Source organism: Pogona vitticeps, chromosome 1 (genome assembly GCF_051106095.1).
Source record: "Pogona vitticeps strain Pit_001003342236 chromosome 1, PviZW2.1, whole genome shotgun sequence".
Classification (NCBI taxonomy): Eukaryota; Metazoa; Chordata; class Lepidosauria; order Squamata; family Agamidae; genus Pogona; species Pogona vitticeps.
Genome location: NC_135783.1, coordinates 94,743,410 through 94,764,200, shown reverse-complemented (window position 1 = coordinate 94,764,200; position 20,791 = coordinate 94,743,410). Strand labels below are relative to the sequence as shown.

Genomic DNA, 20,791 nt, shown 5'->3' with positions numbered 1-20,791 from the left:
TCAACTAATTTTGGAAAATCAGAATAAAAATTTGTATTTAAATATTTGAACATACTGTCCATTCAATTACATATTTTTCAAATGTTTTTAAAAAACCAAATATATGTTTCTAAATGAGTTCAATGTATATTTTTGTACATTTCTTGAGCAAAGAATGGCATTGCAAAATTTGGAGAAGTGGAAATTTGAAGGATAACGTGCTCATTTTTCTTTTCTTTTTTTGCAATCAAAGTTTTTATTTTCATGTCAAGGTAAGGAACAGAAGGGAACAATGGGGAACAATGTGGATAAAGATAAAAAGGGAGTGAGATTGGAAAGGTACCTTACATGCAATTAATATATTTCCCATATAGTATACGATTAATTGAAATTATACTTTTAATATGTTACACAATCTGATTCAGACAAATTTAGTGTTAATCTAATCATTAGTTACATGGCTGTTTATATTTTTGTATTATCTCTTGCTCTTTCTATTTTGAAACCATACATATAGTTTTTCCCAACATTACTGGTGGTTCTTTTTCCTTGTTTCACCTAGCCATTCTGATCATTTATCCATTTCTGCAGTTTCAAAAATCTTGGCTATCAGTTCCTCTATTTGTGGTATTTCAGGCTCCTTCCATTGTTTTGCAAAAATTAATCTTGTGGCTATTATAATATGAATGCCTAAGTATTGAGTCTGGCAAAATATTTGATAAAAATATTTTGGGTTTCATAGGAACTGGACTTTTAAGAACCTCTTGTAACAAAAGCCTCACTTTGTTCCAATATCTTTCCACTTTTTTACAAATCCACCACATATGACAGAATGATCCTTCCTTCTGTTTGCATTTCCAACATAATTTTGATATTTGGGCATTCATTTTAGCTAAAGTTAAAGTGCTCATTTTTCTGATCAGGAGAGCTCACCAGAATTTGCAAAGTGCATCCCTATATCTTGTACTCTAGGGCAGTGGTCCCCAACTTTGGGCCTCCAGATGTTCTTGGACTTCAACTCCCAGAAATCCTGGCCAGCAGAGGTGCTCGTGAAGGCTTCTGGGAGTTGTAGTCCAAGAACATCTGGAGGCCCAAGGCTGGGGACCACTGCTCTAGGGTACATTTTAGTTTGAATGCAAAACATGCAAAGGACAACATGCATCAGTTTCTCCAACGCAGATCCATCACATTCCTCCTTCACACTGGAACATAAGTTGTTTCAAAAAGGCAGTCTTTTCAAGGCTCTGCTGGGTTGCTGTCTGTACCACCAGCCTAGCAAAGCTGCAAGAATAATCTCAAGAACTTCATGCATCTTTACTCTAGTTTGTGGAGATTTCCAGGATTTAAGCCAACCTCCATCTCTCAAGATAACAGGTAGATTATCTGTTTTTAGATAGCTATAAGAAATAACCCCGTCTTATGAACTCATGTCCAGCGGTGGCACTACAGCCACCAGAAGTAGCAAAAAGATTCAGCTGTAAAAAAAGATGACATGATATAAATGGAAAGAGCTTAGAAGCAACAACATCAAAACTAAGAATTTAAAGGGTAACTGGCTGCTTGTTCGCTAGGAAGGGTATAAGCTTGCCTCCCTTGAAAATCAAGTAGCAATTGTTAATACTCCTTTTTCATCATGTGATGAGCAATGTTTACTCAATCCTTTGGATGGGTGCGCTTTTTTCAAATGTTGGAATTTTTACATTGATGGACTGCAAACGGAACTAAACAGCAGTGAAGAAGCAATGAGTTATTTAAAATAAAAATTAAAAATTGACTGCAAAGTTAACTGTAACAAGCTAACAGTTCTAAGTGTGTGTTTGTGTGTATCCTATAATGGGTGACCTTATGAATTTCTTTTAAAACAATTATTTTCCAAACTCTGGCCAGGGGACACTCTTTACTTGATTTCCAGTTGTGCGATTCTATATAGAATTTTCAAACAAACTAGAAAAAAACTTACGCAGTTCTTCTGGCAAATTACTTGTCTTCAGGGTTCCTCTGACTGCAGGGTTACTCCAAATCCTTGGAACAGCAGCTGGGTTCAGTGAGCTGTTAACCTGAGCCAAAGAATCAGGAGGACACCTATGGGCATCAGAGGGTTTGGTGGATGCTCCTCCGTGGGGCTGCCAGTTCTGAAACTGGGCTCTAGGAAGGAAATGAGGGGTCATCGGTAAATTCTTTATACTTCTAAACCAGCCATTCTCAACCTTTTTTTGGCCACAGCCATAAACACAATATTAAAAAAAAAAAAAAGAGAGAGCCAAACCAGGATTATATCAGTTGAATAACGAATCTTATAATGTGATGTGTGGTGAATAATTTCCAGACTGTGGCCCCCTTCAAATGTGCCGGGGGGGGGGGCAGGAGGCCATATGGCCCCAGTTGAGAATGGCTGCTCTAAACGATTCTAAATATATTACGCCCTAATTTTAACACTGAGGTTGTCTTCCTTTTTATTCCAAAGGCACTTTAGCATTGACAAAGGTAACCATGAAAAAACAGATAAACAAACAGAAAAGATGGCCTGACACACAGCCCAAAAGGAGGCGGAGAAAACCCACAGGGGTGAACATGGTTGTGTTTATTGTACACTCATTTGTTTAAATCCAGCCTCATCGTACAAAAAAAAGAGGAAGAGTTGGGAAAATAGGAAAATCTTAAATTTCCTTCTTGAGAAAAGCATACAAAGGAAAAACAGAAATTACTGAAGGAGAAATTCAGATACAATTGCCAGTATGCTATGCACTAAAGTACAGTTCCTCTCATTTTTTTATTCCTGCAAGGAAGAATTTATTAATCAGTCATTCGGTCATAACACCCTCTTGCTTTTATGGGGCAAATCTCTGGCTTGTGTAACTACAAGTCAGAGATTGCTGGAACAAACATGGACCACTCTGCCTGCAGGGCAGTTATGCTGTTCTTTAGGAAACACAATTCTGTCCATAAATGTTAAGTGGGCACCTTTCCATCCACAGACTCACTTCGTTTTTAAAAGAGTAGACCCCCAACTCTTCCTTTACTTATGACTGGGACACACGTGACATCCAGAAAATGTGTGTAGTTTTAAATGACTACAGTACATTGTTTTATATTATTCTGAGGGCTTGTAAATCACCTTAAGAACTCCTTAAGTCATGTGAAGCAATACGTAAGTTTAATAAATTAAATTCAACAAGAACTGCACCATGCAAGAGGTGATCTTCATGAAGAAAACCTGCCCTGTGTGTCTCCAAAAGTACTACTGCCATCCCACATTTACTACTATAGCAACGGGATTTTTTTTCCTGCTCAGTGGAGATTCAGTAGAATAAGAGGCTGTGCTAGGAAGTGACCTCATACAGATAGCAAACACAATGAGTTCACATCTTTTCTCAACTTATTTAATAATTATAGATGAGTATAGAGGGGAGTATAGAGCTTGTCCCAGCTCCTGCCAACCTAGATCAAAAGCATACAAATGTGAGTAGATAAATAGGTACCATCACGGTGGGAAGGTAACGGCGTTCCGTGTCTAGTTGCACTGGCCGCGTGACTATGGAAACTGTCTACGGACAAAACGCTGGCTCTATGGCATGGAAACAGGGATGAGCACCATGCCCTAGAGTTGGACTCGACTGGACTAAATGTGAAGGGGAACCTTTATCTTTACTATAGAGGGGATAAGGAAGAGGTGGAATGCACAGCAACAGTTTCACACCAAAATACAATAAACTGACTTTTTCCATCATAACACTTTACTTACAGTATATGGAATAAGCTTTAGTTTTAGTAGAAACTTACTGGAATCTCTGAAATTCTGCAGAAAAGCTCTCTCTATCTGGGAGTCTTTCTTCATTGCACTTCCGGGAATAAGGACTAGAATAATTTGGGATTATTCTTTGAGCAGGATGGATGAATCTTCCACATGGGCCAGGAGCAGGGTTGAGATGAGGTGGGTGTGCAAAATGCAGATAGGGTGTTTGCCCATCTAACAATGAAAGAAAATAAAGACGTATGTCACACTTTCTACAACATATTTTAACATAGTATTTGATGGCTATGATCAAACACAGATATACATACTTAAGCACACTTGACTCAATAGACTTAGTGATTCCATTCCCCCTGTGTTAGAGTACATCATTTGGAATTTCCAGGGCCAAACCAACACATTTTACTGCCTGAAGGATAAAGTAGAACCTTCCCCATTTCACAGAGAGAAATTAGCCAGAGTCATAGCTGATGCCCAAGTGGTAATGATAAGGCTAGTCCTGGTCATTTCAGATAACATTTCTGCTGTCCCGAAATGTTCTGTTCTGCTGGTTGATGCAAGGTATGTAATGCTAGCTGATTTAACATTTTCAGAATTGCAGGATACCTTCACCATTCATGTGATGGAAATACATTCACAGTATATTCTCAAGGGAAACAATCAATTTAAATGCCACAGACGGCAAGTAGTATATCACCTAACATTGTGACATAAGAACATCTTGGCAATTAAGGAAATTGAGACTCAAGCCCAAAGTGCAGAGAAACCCATTCAGATTTATGAGAAAAAGTGCCACGTGCTATTTAAAAAACTGCCTGCACACAGCAATCAGATTTTTCTCCACAACAAACTGGTTTCTTTTACAGACAAAAACCATGGGCACAACCCAAGGAAAGTGAAACAATTTTAATATACATAAATTTCCATGGTAGTGTGAGTGATGGATACCTTTACTGGCATAATAAATACATACAAACATACAAAGGGTACAGAATACAGCTTATGGAAACAGATCAAATATGAGAAAGCGCTATGGGATAAACTTTATCAGGCCACAATTCATTTTAACCCTCGCTCCTTCTGGGCGTTAGCGAATGGGTCTTTCAAAGCGAAAGGTCACGATCCCAAGGCAGTCCCTGTCTACGACTGGAAATTGCACTTCTCAAACCTCTTTTTTGACAACACAGCCTCTTCGTCCGTAGAGGCTTCCGAACTATTTGCCACCCCGAATTGGCCGCAAGTGTCTACTTCAGAAATTAAAGTCCTAATCGCCTCACTCAAGACTGGTAAGGCGGCTGGTCCTGATATGATTATGGGAGAATGGTTGAAATCCAACCCTGATTTCTGGGCCCCTATTCTGGCAGGACTTTTTTCAACGGCAATTACCAGTGGAATTCTTCCGGAATCCTGGAGGCAAGCCATCGTTGCCCCTATATACAAAAAAGGGGACCCTTGTCTCCCGGAGAATTACAGGCCAATTAGCCTCCTCTCAATAGTAGGCAAGTTGTATGCCAATTATCTCCTGGTCCATCTTAATACTTGGATCACCCAGAATAACATCCTAGGCATTGAACAGATTGGGTTTAGACCAGGCCACTCCACCTTGGACCACTGTGCTGTCCTGTCCCATCTTGCTTATAAGTATTCCATAAAAGCCAACTCAAAATTATTTGTAGCTTTCCTTGACTTAAAAGCTGCCTTTGATAGTGTTGACAGGCAGTTACTCTGGTCCAAGCTGGAGAGAACCGGAATTCCTTCCAATTTGATTAATCCCATCAGGCAACTGTACTCTAACACCTCTTGCAGAATAAGATGTTCTTGGGATGGCCTCCTTACCGAAGAGATCCCTACAAACAAGGGAGTCAAGCAAGGATGCCCACTGGCTCCGACCTTATTTAACCTGTTCTTAAATGACCTGGCTCCAGAACTATTAACCGTGGTTGGCCATTTTCCAACTCTTGGAGATCGTAAGATTTCAATCCTTTTATATGCCGATGATGCTGTACTTCTTTCGCGCTCTCGGCTGGGCTTAAAAAGACTAATAAACAAATGTCTGGACTATTTATCCATCAACAAACTTCAACTAAACTACCTAAAATTGAAAATTTTAGTCTTTTCTAAGTCCCATGGTAGTGATTTAAGGATGTGCTCCATGGCTCCACTGGAACCAATACTCAGCTTTAAATGCTTCATTTTAGCTAGTTTGCACCCCAAAGTGCTTGTGGCTTTTCTGTAGTTTTAGATTTCATGAAAGCCCGAGGCACGTGGCCCAACCAAGTTAGGTAAACACTTCTCGGCCCAATTGATTCAATGGAAAAGAAGTACTGCACAATCCATACATGTTTACTCAGAAGGAAATGTTCAGATTTTTAAAATTATTACAGTATTTCAATGGTTACTGATTATAATTATAGAAAGATGGGTGGGAACAAATGCCAGGAATATATAAATGGGGTTTATTTGGGAAAAGCAACATGTATAATGTTGCAACCTTAAAGGACGTATTTAGCTCTGCTGTTAGTACATTCACTTCACTGTCCCCCATAGTTCTTAGCTTTGGCTCAATTATGCTCTAAAAATATGAGACCTATTAGAAAAGTGCAAGGGCTGGGAATGCTGCCCATTTCCAAAGACTTTACATTTGTTTGAACAGGAGTAACTGCTGCACCAAGCAATCTTATACCTTTTTTTTGCCACCGGGAGCCTGCCTTGCATCATTCATTTCCAAAGAAAGACTATTCAGAAAATGCCTTTGAAAGGAAACCCCAAATCAATCCTAAATGTTGGGGAGCAAATGCCCACAGCTAGATGGCTGTTTAGGAACACAGCATATGAGATTGTTACTGTCTAAAAGGTATACATTAGGATACGTTAAGTCCAAAATGCGATTATGACTGATGCTTGGCCAGTAATCATATTGGAAATGTGAAAAGCAGTCAGGATGCAATTACATGCCTTACAGATGTTGAAAAGCAAACAAGCAAAATGCTACCTCCAGGTTGCAACAAGTCAGTTGGTTTGGGTTTATTCGGCATTGAACAACTACTGATAGTGCTACAAGTATAAGAGCATCTGAGCAATTTCACAATATGAAAAGCAAAACCCCCAAAAAGCAACATAACAAGAAAGGAGAGAAATGCTATCAAGTCCCTAAATTCAGATCCGGACATCATCATTCTGCCAGCAGATAAAGGCAACGCCACAGTAATAATGGAAACAGAAGAATACAAGGACAAAATCAGGGAACTTCCAGACCCCACCACGTACAGAAAACTGAAATGGGACCCAACCAACAAAATCACAAAACAAATATGCTGATCAGCAGTTCCTCCCTGCACCCCAACGTCCTTCAACAAACCTACAGGACAGAAGCTCTCCCACCAAGACTATACGGACTCCCCAAAATCCACAAAGATTCAATCCCACTCAGACCCATTGTAAGTGCCATCGGCTCCCCGACATATGAATTAGCAAAATACCTAGCCACCCTCCTACAGACCCACTGCGGTTGAACTTTAAGAAAACAGAAATAATGACCACAGAAGAACTACACAACTTTCGTGCTGACAATGAAGAAATTGAAATAGTTAGAGATTTTGTATACTTTCGTTCAGTCATCAATCCAAACGGAGACTGCAACCAAGAAATCAGAAGAAGAATGAGACTAAGAAGGGCAGCAATGAAGGAGTTAGAAAAGATAATCAAGTGTAAGGATATGTCACTGGACACTAAGACCAAGATCATGCACGCTCTTGTATTTCCGATCACCATGCAAGGGTATGAAAGCTGGAGAGGGAAAAAAGTATTCATTTGAAATATAATGCTGGATGACAGCTTTGCAGGTACCCTGGATTACCGGAAAGGCAAACAAGTGGTTCCTAGATCAAATCAAGCCTCTTGAGGCAAAAATGTTGAAACTTAGGCTGTTCTACTTTGGACATATCATGAGAAAGCAGGATTCTCTGGAAAAGCCAATAACGCTGGTAAAGATAGGAAACAGCAGGAAAAGAGAAAGACCAAATACGCGATGGACTGACCCCATAAAATAAGTCACAAGCTTTACTTTACAAGAGTTGAGCAGTGCAGTTGGGGCACTGCTCAACTCACTCAGTCATGGGGTCACTCTAAGTCAGAGGCAACCTGATGGCACATAACGGCAACAACAACAACATACAATATATGGAAATCTTGTAACAGGTTTTTATAACAGAAAACATGAAGTATTATTTTACAAAAGGACACCCCTTAGCAAAAGGGAGCGGGGAAGTACTGTACTACCAATGCCCAATTAACTTACGTGGATTCTGGTAGTATGTATCACCAGGATTGTAGTATCTAGGATGCCACTGAGCCTGTGGAGAAACATTTGGATGAGGTACCCGTGGAGCTACAGGATATGGCTGAGGATCCATGTGTGGATACTCTCTGGATATCAAAGGCCTTGGAAGGTCCTGCAGGTTAAAGACAGATGTCAATGGCAATGGAGGTTCCAGTTGCCTGATGCCCATAACATCCAAAGGTTGGGAATCATATCCTGCGTCTTCTGTTTGTAGGTCTAGTGGCAATTGATTATCCGGAGGCTGGCTTGATTTTGCATTCTCCTGACCTTCACTATGTGAATTGTGAGAAATATCTAATGAAGAACCTCTGTGCAAATTACCGCCATTGTGCCCAGTGTCAAGAAAATCAGCTGAAGGTTGAGATTTCAACAATTGGTTGGCTGGATCAGAAGAACAAAAGTAAACTCTGGAGGAGGCTGTTGATTCACTGGATGGGCCAGGAGATGTCTCCCTTCTAGAAGCCTGGTGGTTTTGTTGAGGAACACTGTCATATGCTTCTGCTGCAGCACTGTCATGACCTACGCAGTTAAGGTGCTTGCAAAAACATGGTTGCCCAGCTACTGCATGTGAAGTGGCGTGAGACAGATAGGATCCCATTGATGCCAGGTTCTCTATATTTTCATCAGATGGTGAATGTTCTGTAAATAGGGACCAGTCTCCCAATTCATCCACTTCGACTGGTATACTTCGACCCATTGCAGAAACTAAAAGGAGGGAAAACAGAAAATAAGATATAACTTCCTATTTGCTCTATGTCAGTGGCTCTTGGCCATTTCATAGCTACATCCCCTTTTGATAAACATAAAAATTGTATGCCCTTTTAATAATGTCCTCATTCAACACCTTTATGTGAAATCTGATATGCTGCAAAAACACACACAAGTATTTGTAAATGTACAAAGCATTTGGAAACAAGGGTTACTATTTGGCAGCAGAGGACAGGCACACTTGGTGGGGGGAATTTTAAATGCAGTGGATGTACAAGGGTATGATCCCTTCAAAAGGAACTCTACAATGCAGAGATAAAGCAAGATCACAGGGGCACTACTATGTGTCACAACATGGTGAAATAAGTTGTGGACTAAGAAAGCAATGGGATTTTTTTTTTCATTTTCCAAATAAAACATTGTAACATTCAATTTGCGTTTTCAAACTACATATGCCACTCTTGAAAGCGCACCTGCCCCACTGAGGTTAACAATCACTGCTGCATGGGATATCGTTTGCGTGATTCAGGCAGGGGATGTACCTATGAGCAAGGGTATGCCCCTTGGTCGGTACCCAGTTTAAATGCCTACGTCAGGCACAACCCACCTTGAGTGCTTCTTCCTCAATTCTTACCCTCCCCCCTCCCCCCTCTCCCAAATCCTCTTCATCTTGACAACAAGGTGAGCAATTTTTAAACCTCTATGAAGGAGTCGTTTTAGCAGATGGTAGAGAGAACTGTTTGTTTTAAATTGGCATTTTGAATGCCTGAATCTCCCCCTTAGCATTTCAGAGGGTGCAAGGTCCCAAACTAATTGTTCATGTATCATGTTTCAAGATTAAAGAAACAAAGTCAGGCTTTCACTAGTGGAATGGTGGAAATCAATAGAAATTGAGTAATTTCCTTTTCCACGGTAATTTCCCCAAACTGGTTCATAAAAGGTTGCAGCAGCAACAGCAGCAGAAGACATTTCTGATTGTTCTACCTGCAGAACATCAGCGATAGGTCCAAGCAATTATCACAATTATGATACATTTTATCAGCTCTAATTGAATGGCTTCTGAGTATGAATAGTTTTGTATAATGGTACACCTACCTGTTAAGGAAGTCATTTCAATATTCCAAATGAATTCCGTGGAAATATGTACCCCCTGGAAATGGAAACTGAAAGGCAATGAAAAAATTTGACCACTGAGGATTACAGCAAAAGGTTTTGAAAAATCAAACTACTTTTAATGGCAAGATTCTAAATTCAGAGCACATAAAGGGGAAGAAACCTACTTCTTCAGGCCCAATAGCACACCCTGCGGAATTCAATTATTTATTACAAGAGGTGGAGCAGGAAATAGTTCATCTCCCTTAAGGCGTCTTTCTTTGTCTTGTTCAAGATACTGTGGATGTGACCAGACCAGGATTTTTCTTTCTATTTGATCTGCTCTGGTGATGGACTCGTTTGCTCCTTTTTCCAGTGACCACACAACATACAGCAAGTGTCACTGAGAACCTGGATGCATATCTTTTATGCATGCCTACCTGCACCTTTTGGACTCCCTGTCGGGGGAACTGTTTTTTTTTTTCATGTGGGTAGGATCACTCTGTTTTGGTTTCCAACACATGCAATCACTGGACTTGAACCAAAGGTTAAGCAGTCAGTGATCCTTGGAAATTTAAAGCTTCCTCTGTTCTTCTGCAGATGGGGCAGAGAGAGGAAGCAAAGTTTTTTTAAGGCCTTGTAGGGCAGTGCTGATGTGCTGTGTCTTTTAGGGGAAAAAACAGAAAATTGAAAACTTCTTAGAAGGAAGAGGAGAAAGGAGGGGATAAGGAGGCAGATCTTTTTGTTGTTGTTTTATAATGTTTTTTTTCTTTTTTTTCTTTCCCAACCCAAAACCACCAGATGGCATACTGCACCTCTATGCAACCTTAAACAACATTACAGTATTTATTCTGATCCATCCTGCTCTAATTTCATTGTGTAGATGCACCCTGTGCCATCCCAGATGAAATGAAACCCTGCTCCTCTTCTTCCTGCATTTGTTATGTGCTACACAAAACAAAACAAGCAGTCAGCAATAGAACAAAGTCCAGACATTCCTATTACACAAGAACAGTGCAGGCCCCATGGAAGAGAAGCAGCATTGCCAGTGTATCTTATGAAAAAATTCAAAACAGAAGTAGTTCTGGAATTTTTTATGGAAAAAAATCATAAATGCTCTAAATATATCATGTTTTGCTTTAGCACCTTCACTTGATTTGTGTTTAGTAAATAATGTTTATATGTTCCAGCAGCTTATAAACATTTAACTGGAGTATCCGATACAGCGATTTTAGACTATAGATTCAAATCCCTATAGATATGTGTACAGTGGTGCCTCGCGCTTCGTTTAACAATGAAATCACATAACGAAGTTTTGGCGATCGCAAAAGTGATCGCAAAACGATGTTTCCTATGGGGTTTTTTTGCATTGCGATGATCAGTTACCTGCTTCGCTAACCGATTATCGCAAAATGAAGATTTTCGCACAGCTGATCGGCGGTTTCAAAATGGCCACCGGGTAAAAAAATGGCCACCCGCTGTTTTCTGGGACGGATTCCTCGCTGCACGGGCAGCGAAAATGGCCGTGCTGTGGAGGATCTTCGCTGGACGGTGAGTTTCAAGCCCATAGGAACGCATTAATCAGGTTTTAATGCGTTTCTATGGGCTTTTTAAAATCGCTTTACGATGTTTTCGTTCTACAGCGATTTTGCTGGAACGAATTAACATGTGAGGCACCACTGTATAGTGCCATCAAATGAATCTTGGTTCTTGAACCTAACAGTCCCAGACAGTATCAGTTACTGTAAAGGGTTCTGCCTCCCATGTGCAACTTTCTCACACAAACGGCAAATTTGGAAAGCTGTGTTTTTTGAGGGGTGAACTAAACGTGTCATGGGAGCTCCATATTCAGAGCTTCCAACTTTTCTTACTTTCTCACAAAGCAGCTAGGGCTAGCAACTAGTTCAGATTGGTCTATGGTGCAGGAGTAGCGGAGGGCTAAATCTTTCTTTTGTGGTGTGGCTCCAATCCAGTGATCATCTCCACTGAAAGCTGTGAATAGCCATGGGCTGGAAAATGTACAAGCTTACTCTCCTTCCAAATGACTGTTTGTTTCTCCATTCTGACCTGTGCAGCTCTCTAGTCCAAAAATGCTGGCATTTAATTTGAGAAAGCTCATGTTCTCCACAATTAATTTTCTTGCCAAGTTTGAAAAAACACTAATGTTTTCCAGTAGAGCTGGTTTGATATGTTCCTTCAAGCCTCACTCCTTCTGCAGTTACATAAAAGGAAAACTTCAATATCAAACTAAAACAAATTCAACACAATTTCTCCAGTTTCTGAAGAAGAAAAAAGTACTGAGATCTATATCCACACATCAATAGTCACACAGATTTCAACCATAATAACTTCTGCCCATTCAGAAATAATCACATCAAATATATATTTGCCTCTGGAGAAGAACCTACATAATTCTGATAAAACATAACTTTCCAAACGGAGTATTATTTATTGTTTGTTTGTTTTATTTATATGCTGCCTTCCTCCTGATAAGGGGACTCAAATGGATCACAATATTAAAAGGAACAGAATTTAAAACAGAGTAAATTAAAGATTAAAACAATTAAACTATATGCTAATTAAAATACAATTGAATAATTAAAAACAAGTAAACATTAAACATACTGTAAGTCTAAGAAGACACTCGGGGATTAAAACATGATTGTTAAAAGCCTGCCTGAAGGCTTTTACAGCTGTTGGTGGCAGGATACAAAAAGGGGGGGATACACCAGAAAGTTAACACAGCCCTTTTGTATCTTCACCCTAGAGTTTGCAAAGTTTATTTTTGGGACTATAACTCCGGGAAACCTCTGGCAACCATGAGCAGTAGCGATACTAGTTTAGGTATCACAGAAGTTAGAATACAAAAAGAGTAACTTTTCCTATATCTGCTAAAATACTCAACTTTGCACCATCTCCCAGGCCTTGAAGCCTTCGTGAGAGAGTTGCTGCTACTTTGGTGGTTTATGGTGATATTTTTGGTGCATGTGTGTCCCTTCCATAAGGACATCTGCCCAAAGAAGAAGCTTATTCTATCTTGTCTGCCTGTGTGCTCTGCCGTTAGAGGGATAATGAGGGTAGTACGTAGGTCTTTCTTGGCTCAAGGCACAGGGTCTGGGGTAGAGGTTCTCTCTTTCAGTAATTTGAGGGTGGGCTTTTGGTCATTTTGCTTTTTCTTTCTTTTCCCTGGCATAGAATGCAAAGGACCATCATTAACCTGTGTCGCTTAGTGGGTCATTTAATGCATTGCTATTGCTGATATTATCAGAACCAGATATTCCTCTTAGTACGTATGTAGCATGCAGAGGTTATTCTGCCTTTTTGATTCCATCAGCCAAGTCATTTGCCAAAATGACAATTTCATTCACCAAATCGGTTTAGCCCTTGAGCTCAATCAGGAACACAATGGCCAAATCCAAATCACCAAAACAGAAATCCAACAGAATCATGCTAAAAATGCTATCAACAGAGTGTTTTAAATGAATTATAGTTGAGTTAATGTTATGGTGTTAACAGTTAGAACTGTTACTGCAGTCTTTAAATGTGTTTTGTAAACCACTTTAACCGCACTGGGAAACACAGGATGCAAATAAACTACCGTATGACTAACAGAGACAGACAGACAGAGATTCTGCATACGTATAAGACAGAGTGAATTTCACCCTTTACCAAAGAAGATGGGGGAAAAGGGGGGGGGGAGAGAAAAATTAATAAAGGAAAACAACATATTCTTCTGACTTTATTCTCTACTTTTTCCTTTGTCAGCTTGCACTTGTACAGCCAATGCCAAACATAATAGAAATCAATAAACACAACAGCTACTGTCCATAGCAGGGTATAAAGGCGCAAGAGCCAACCCTATTTACAAAAATAAATCCAAACATTACATCTGTGAAACATTACATGTGCAGGACACCACTACTATGCCATATTACTTACAGCCCCCCCTTTCTTCCCTTCCCTTTCTTGAAATACAGAATTGCACAACATTGATTCCTTTTACAAATAATAAACAAGTCTTTGCAGTCTTCAGTGAGCTGTTCTATAGAAAACACAGTCTCTTGTGGGCGGGCTCTTCCAAATCTCACTTGTAAAAGGCCCAGATGTTGAAGCACCACTGCAAGTCTTTTACTTGGCCTGTTGAAATAGCTGAAGGGGGGGGAAGTACCCCAGGTAGCGTGGGAGCAACATCCTCTAAGCTACAAGAACACTCTAAGCTCGTAGAACACTGAAGAAGAAGAAGCATCATTCACTGCCAAATGATTATGTCCATGGATAATGAACTGCATACATTTCCATTTCCAAGGAAGGTAAGGAGAGTGAGCATAAAAAGAGACAAGGGTTCTCTGTTTGGTCAGTTTATCCTGGATGAAACTGTCTGCTCAGCAGGCCTGAAGTCACAACCTAGCAGCCTGAACATTCAAGGAAGCTCACAGACTTGTGCTCAAGCCTTGAAATCTGTGGTTTCCCATTTAAAGGCTTGTGCCAACATTTGAGATCTCCTAAGAACGAATCTGACTAAACTAGCCTGGTTTCAATCATATCTTTTCCTGACAGCAATTAAGAGAGAATGTGCAGTGAAAATGGCACACTAGGTAAATTCCAACTTTAAAGACCTTCAATGTCATGCTATTTAACAGTGTTAAGAAGCAAGCCCATTCCTTCAAAGAGTGTGCATAATATGGGTGTGTGTGTGTGTGAGAGAGAGAATGAATATAGTTTTTTATGTTTTCACCACAAGTATTTCTGTTACATTAAAAACAACATGGGATATGTCCCAGGAGGGCAAACCTAGATTTCCACTAACCAACTATTCTGTTTCCCTCTGCATTCAATTCCTTACAGAACTATATTACTTTGCAGAACTATATTATACCCAAAGCACTACTAGAATATTGTAAATCCCTGACAACCAATTTTCAACCAATCCCTTATTTTGAGGTAACCTCCCATCCTCCTAAAAATAAGAGATACGTTTTAACATCTATCTATTAATAATAATTGGCTGGTGATTGAACATTTCAGAATCAACAAGCCATGTAAAATACAAATCTGAGCATTGTAAGCTCAGCCCAAATTATAAGCAAACATGTACTTCACATTTTTTCTTTTTTAAACAGCAGACACTAGTGGTCGACTCATAGCCATGCTTAGGAGGAGACTTCCATGGGGATTTATTATTTATTTCATCTTCAAATTAATCAAGCTGGCTTAGATCAAAACAATAAACAAGCAGAATAGTAAAATAAATCTAACATATCAAAACAAACATGTACAGCAACAAGGGAAGCACAGAAGAGTTTTCCTTAAAAATAAGAAACAAACAAATGCCCAATAGAATGAAGAAGATTTAAAAATCCACCAGGATGCCATATCTCACCAATTCCATGCCTGGGGCCCCACTCCTTAAAAGGCCCTGCCCTGCCCCATAAAAAACAATCAAATGTCCAATAGAAGCCAGCTATGCAGCAGGACCACCACAATCCATCTCAAGAGTTCAGCAGGGTCTTGTAAGCAAATAGCTAACATGCTTAGACTTAACTTTCTTGTATGTTATAAAATGGCAGTGTGTAACTCCTAAACTTGCATATTTTACTGATCCACAAATGCTCCGTTGTTCTCTATTGTTCTTTTCTAAAACTCCCTACTGTATTTGTGCTGTTGACAGCAATAGTACAGTATCACTAATTTTCAGGAAGACACAAGGATCTGAAGATCTCTTTGACTAGTGCTTTGAGAAACAGCAATTTGCGGCCCTAGTGACAATCCATGTGTTCCTACATGCGAATGCGCACACAGCAACCTGTGTCTGTGTGTCTGATGCTTCTCCCAAATGTGACGACATCTTTACGTTTAAGTAAATTTGACTGTGCAATCCTGTACCTAACTGATGTGAAGTAAGTGTCACTGATTTCAATGGAGCGTTATCCCAGGGGAGCAGAGGATTGCAGCCTATACGTTAAGTGTAGATGTAACTGTTTTGGAGTATGAAAGGCACTGAATCCTGGTGAAGGCAGAGGGTCCAACCTGGGTGCAGCTACGCCTCTGGCTGCTGCTCTTGCCTCCGGGCCCTCTTCTTCTTTCTTTTTACCATGACGCAAATGATTTCACAACACCAGCACAAGACTCCACATTCCCAAAAGTCTTGCTTCTAATCAAATCCAATCTAATTCAACTGCATTTTAAGACGTTACCAAGCTTTTCCACTCAACCATTTTGCTAGTGGAAGAAAAGTAGCAGTAAAAAAAGCAAAAAAAAAAAAAAAGGGGGGGAAACACGCCCAGGCAGCCACCAGACCAACCATAGAAGAAAAAGTGGGTCAACAACAGCTCGTCAAACTACAGAAGGGAGAGGACGGCGACGGCCTGCTAAGCCCTTACCTTGGACAATCCCAAGAGCGGGAAAACCTCGTTTAGAAACAAAACAAAACAAAACAAAACCCCCAGAGTCTCCTTTTCCCCCTCGTCTCCTGGGATGGTTCTGGGGCTTCTCCGCTCCTCTCCTCCCTCTCCTTGTCCCCGTCAGGTAAGCCCAAGTTGCCGAACTGGCTCGGTCTCTACCAGGAAGTGAAGCCCTGTATGCAAATCATAGCAACCGGGAGGGAGAGGCCTTGCTTTCGGCTGCCAACCGGGCAGCCGGCGAGGGCGGGCGCGCCGTCGAGCCCCGAGGAGGCCTCCGTCAGCCACTCGAGAGAGAGAGAGGCTGCGTGGCCGCTGGTCCGGGTGGCGGTCGTCTGAGGAAACCAGCGTGTTTTTCTTTCAGCTTTACAGGGAAATTGGTTGTACTTTGATTTCGGCGGCCGGAGTAGGAGACACAGCAGAAGCCACGACACCATGGCTCTTTCTCTTTGCTGTGCGTGGGTCTAAAACCTAGTATGGAGTTTCCCGGGTAAGGATGTCACTGGAATGATAACCAATTACTTGTAGTGAATGAGTTTGAAACTATTACTGCAATTAATCCTTTTGCAAAGTTAAACTTTCCAAGCTCTTCCTACCAGGATCAGTATTTTTGGGTGGGTGTAGGAGTTTCACAATGGAAGAACAAAAGTGGGTGAGACCTTTATTAACGTGTGCCATCAAGTTGGTTCCGACTTACAGCAACCCTTTCCAGGACTTTCTAGCTATAGACTACTTCAGATCCTGCTTTTCTTGGGGGAGCTCTCTGGCACTGTGCTGCTTGCCTAAGGCAAAGAGGCTGGCTCTTCTCCCAGAAGATACCGGGGAGAATCGAACTCCCAGCTTCAGGTCCTGCAACCATTTAACCAACCTGCCAAGTTATCTAGCTCACGCATTTACTATGCCACAAAATACGTATCAAAAACAAACAGTATTCATGCATTTCGTTTATAGCCTGCCCTTCTCTCAGAAAGTGGCTTTCCAGTCTTGTAGGACTTTTCCCTGGGCTGCCCACTGCAAAATATTTGGAGTAGGAGGAAAGGAAGAGAATACAAAAGTACAAGATTATAGCTTCCCTCTGGGCAGAGAGATTTTGCACTTTTCTGTAAGAGATAAAACCAAGCCTTGTAAGCCTCAGAAGTTACCCTGGTTTTAATAGTTTACTGATCTAAACAAGGTACTCATCCTCATTTTGGCTTGTGCAAGTGCCACCCAGCTTTGTTTGTTTAGAAATGGAAAAGTGCTGTTTTCCCTAAAAAGGTATGATTTTCCTAACCCCAGCAGAGGGCTGTGCTCTTCCAGTCTGTTTCTTTCTGATGGCTAGATGGCCTTCTGTGGTCTCATGCATGACCATCTAGTCACTAGGACTTTATTCTTAAACACAGAAACTGTTTTTTTTAATCATCAGAACATATCCCTGCAAAATGGGTAGCATGTTCCAAGGGTCTGGCACAGATTGGTTCAGTCAGTGTGAAGATGGGCCAGATTCCCTAAGGTACAGGCATGGTCTCCAAGAGTTGGCATTGGATGGCTGCATAGATGTTTGGGAACTGGGTGGGCAGAACTCTGCTCCAACAGGCCTCTCCTGCTCTGCTTCTCTACTGCATCCCAAAAAATGATCCCTGCAACTCTACAGGGGCACTTGGTGGTAGGATGGAGGAAAGCTCTTTTTTTAAAAAAAAATGCAGAGCTGCACTGAACAAGTGGAAGTGCCGTCCTGTTTGAATAAGTCACTGCTGGAGGCAATGGCAGCTTCTCCAGAAGGCATCCTAAGGGGCAGGATCCTAAGTGTTTTTGGCATATTCCCCACAGTTGCTGTAGCCCTCCCATTGTTCCAGAGGATCCCACAATCCCCATCCCCCCGAGTGGAAATAAGACTGCAGTGTGATTTAGCTGAAGTTAGGTCTCTGTTAATCATGATTTTACTTTCATCCCATTTATTTCAATGGGAGTTACATCGGGGGGGCCTTTGGAGGAAGAAAATTGCTCTTGACATCATTTTGGCCACAGGCCCTAGTCAAAGGAAACCTTGCTATTGCAGTATGTTTGGGAAGCAGGATTTGTCTCCAAGTAAACATGCTGAGGTTCATGGCTCCCATTGTTAGGAAGTAGTGGTTGCCATGAATAGTAGTTTCAGTAATATGTAAGTTATTGTTTGAGTTGCAGCGAGAGATTAGAGCTAAGCTTCTCTGTTCTACTAAAAAAAGAGAGAAAGTGCTGCATTTCCAGTTAACATACTTTCAGGTTTCCTGTAAATCTAGCATGTTCTCTCAGGCAATTTATCTAACAATAAAAATGGGGTAGGAGGAAAGGAAAAGAATACAAAAGTACAAGATTATAGCTTCCCTCTCAAGTTCTCAATGGGACCTTACAGGTGTCTACTGGTTCTCTGATCACTCTCTGAAGTTTTCCAGACTGTCTTTGCAAGAATGACAGCCAGCTAAGGAAAACTGCTCCCCCAGTGTCGGTCTTGTTCATTTTTTAAATAGTCCCTTGCTTTGTTATTGGGACACTTCCTAGACAAGCAGGACATAAGGTGCACATTCTGTATTTGCAGAATAGATTTCAGCCTGATATGTTGATCAGTGTGTTACAATTTGTTGCAGAGGATTTTATAGTTTAAAACCTATTGAAACCAATCCTGTGACTTCCTCTTAAAATTAATATATTTCAGTTAAGGTCTGGGTTAGATAATAATTTTATTGGTCAGTAAAGCATCACAAATAAAGTGAGTTTTCTAGTTCCGTGGAGTTTTTCTTCATACACAGTCAATAAAAGTATCACTTAACCCAGAACGTTGTTTCTATAGATGGATCGCATGGCTACTTTTCCTTTATTGCAACTATTGTAGGTAAATTTTGTTTAACATAGGCAGTTGAGTATGTAACAGTAACCTTTGCCTTGTCTTCTGGAGATCAAGTTTTAAACTGGTGTAAATAGCTGAGCTTTGTACTTATGTGAAAGATCTGGGAATGATAGCTCTGTATGATCTGAACAGTGCTGAAGTTCAAGAAGGAACAGTCTTTGGAAGCCTCATTACTAATGCATTTCATTGCATTTCAGGGCGGAATTCCCATTTTAAATTGTGTTATATGTGAGTGTTTAACCCGGTATGAACTGAGCAACAGATTTCAGGTATTGCAGGCCCTACCATTAAGCGATGCTAAGCTGATGGGAACATGGAACAATTTCTCCCCCTCTAGTGGGATTCACTTCAAGCAGAGGTTAAAGTTAGTTTGATAGTTGTAGGTTTTTCGGACTGTTTGGCCATGTTCTGAAGGTTGTTCTTCCTAACGTTTCGCCAGTCTCTGTGGCCGGCATCTTCAGAGGGCAGGAGTCAAAACTCTGTGCTCTAGTGCAGTTTTGTGGGATAGCTCAGCATTTATAGCTGTGGAAACAGCTTTTGTCCTTTTCAGGAGATTGGGTGATTATGGTGATCAGCATGTTTTTTTTTTTTGTGATAAGGGGGGAGAGATGATCTGTCGCTTTGATTGATGGGTGTCGTTAGCTGGTCTTTTGTGTGCAGTAGTCACCTGCCCTTGTGGCTGGGTAGAGTTCGTTGACCTTTTGCAGGTTGTATTTTTCAGTGCTGGGAGCCAGGCTTTGTTGAGACTGGTGAAACATTAGGAAGAACAACCTTCAGAACATGGCCAAACAGCCCGAAAAACCTACAATGACCGTCAGATCCCAGCCGTAAAAGCCTTCGAGTATACATTAGTTTGATGGCTTCATCCTGATGGAGTTTTAGGTAGGAGTTAAAAATTACAAGATCACCTGCCTTTGACCTTTAAATCTGTTTGGGCACCTGCTTTGAATTGATGCTTTGGTTTTCTGTTGTGATTTTATTGTACTTCCCTCCTATTGCAAAGTGGTAATGTTGAATAAATAATAATGAATAAATAGAAATTGTGAGGTGGCAGTCATTTCCCCAACTGTAATCCTGGAATGCTTCCTAGCCCATAATAAGATGTGTTGCACGGACACACTAAGGTAAAGGTAAAGGTTCCCCTTGACAATTTTTGTCCAGTCGTGTTCAACCCTAGGGGGTGGTGCTCATCCCCATTTCCAAGCCATAAGCCAGCGTTTGTCCGAAGACAATCTTCCATGGTCACATGGCCAGTGCGACTTAGACACGGAATGCTGTTACCTTCCCACCAAGGCGGTCCCTATTTATCTACTTGCATTTGCATGCTTTCAAAACGCTAGGTTGGCGGGAGCTGGGACAAGCGACAGGCACTCACTCCGTCGCGTGGATTCGATCTTACGACTGCTGGTCTTCTGACCCGGCAGCACAGGCTTCTGCAGTTTAGCCCACAGCACCACCACGTCCCTATCATGGACACACTAAACTTTCTCATTGTCAAGGTGCTGTCCATTGGGTAAGGAGGAAAAGTTGGTGGCATGATTCCAATGCGTTGTGGATGCCTTACTTCAGCATCTCAGGTTTTGGATGTATAGGTCCAGAGAACAAAAAATATCCCAGTTTGCATTTGCAAACACAGGCACCTTGAAAGGCATACTTCACTG

The 20,791-nt window shown here is 41.0% G+C and overlaps 1 protein-coding gene and 1 long non-coding RNA gene across 2 annotated transcripts in view; one reads left to right on the top strand and one right to left on the bottom strand.

The window, feature by feature from the left end:
• The window catches only part of TRAF3IP2 (TRAF3 interacting protein 2), a 30,485-nt gene extending 13,976 nt beyond the window's left edge, over window positions 1-16,509 (bottom strand). Inside the window, exons 1-5 of the mRNA XM_020805339.3 lie at window positions 16,250-16,509; window positions 9,873-9,940; window positions 8,028-8,774; window positions 3,760-3,946; window positions 1,940-2,124 (exon numbers count right to left, since the gene is read on the bottom strand). Coding sequence (XP_020660998.3) covers window positions 1,940-2,124; window positions 3,760-3,946; window positions 8,028-8,774; window positions 9,873-9,888 — 1,135 coding nt within the window. The 5' untranslated portion in view covers window positions 9,889-9,940; window positions 16,250-16,509. The remainder of the gene's footprint in view (window positions 1-1,939; window positions 2,125-3,759; window positions 3,947-8,027; window positions 8,775-9,872; window positions 9,941-16,249) is intronic.
• A 50-nt stretch (window positions 16,510-16,559) lies between these two features.
• The window catches only part of LOC140706668 (uncharacterized), a 39,076-nt gene continuing 34,844 nt past the window's right edge, over window positions 16,560-20,791 (top strand). The window contains exon 1 of the long non-coding RNA XR_012086454.2: window positions 16,560-16,757. This is a non-coding gene — a long non-coding RNA (uncharacterized LOC140706668). The remainder of the gene's footprint in view (window positions 16,758-20,791) is intronic.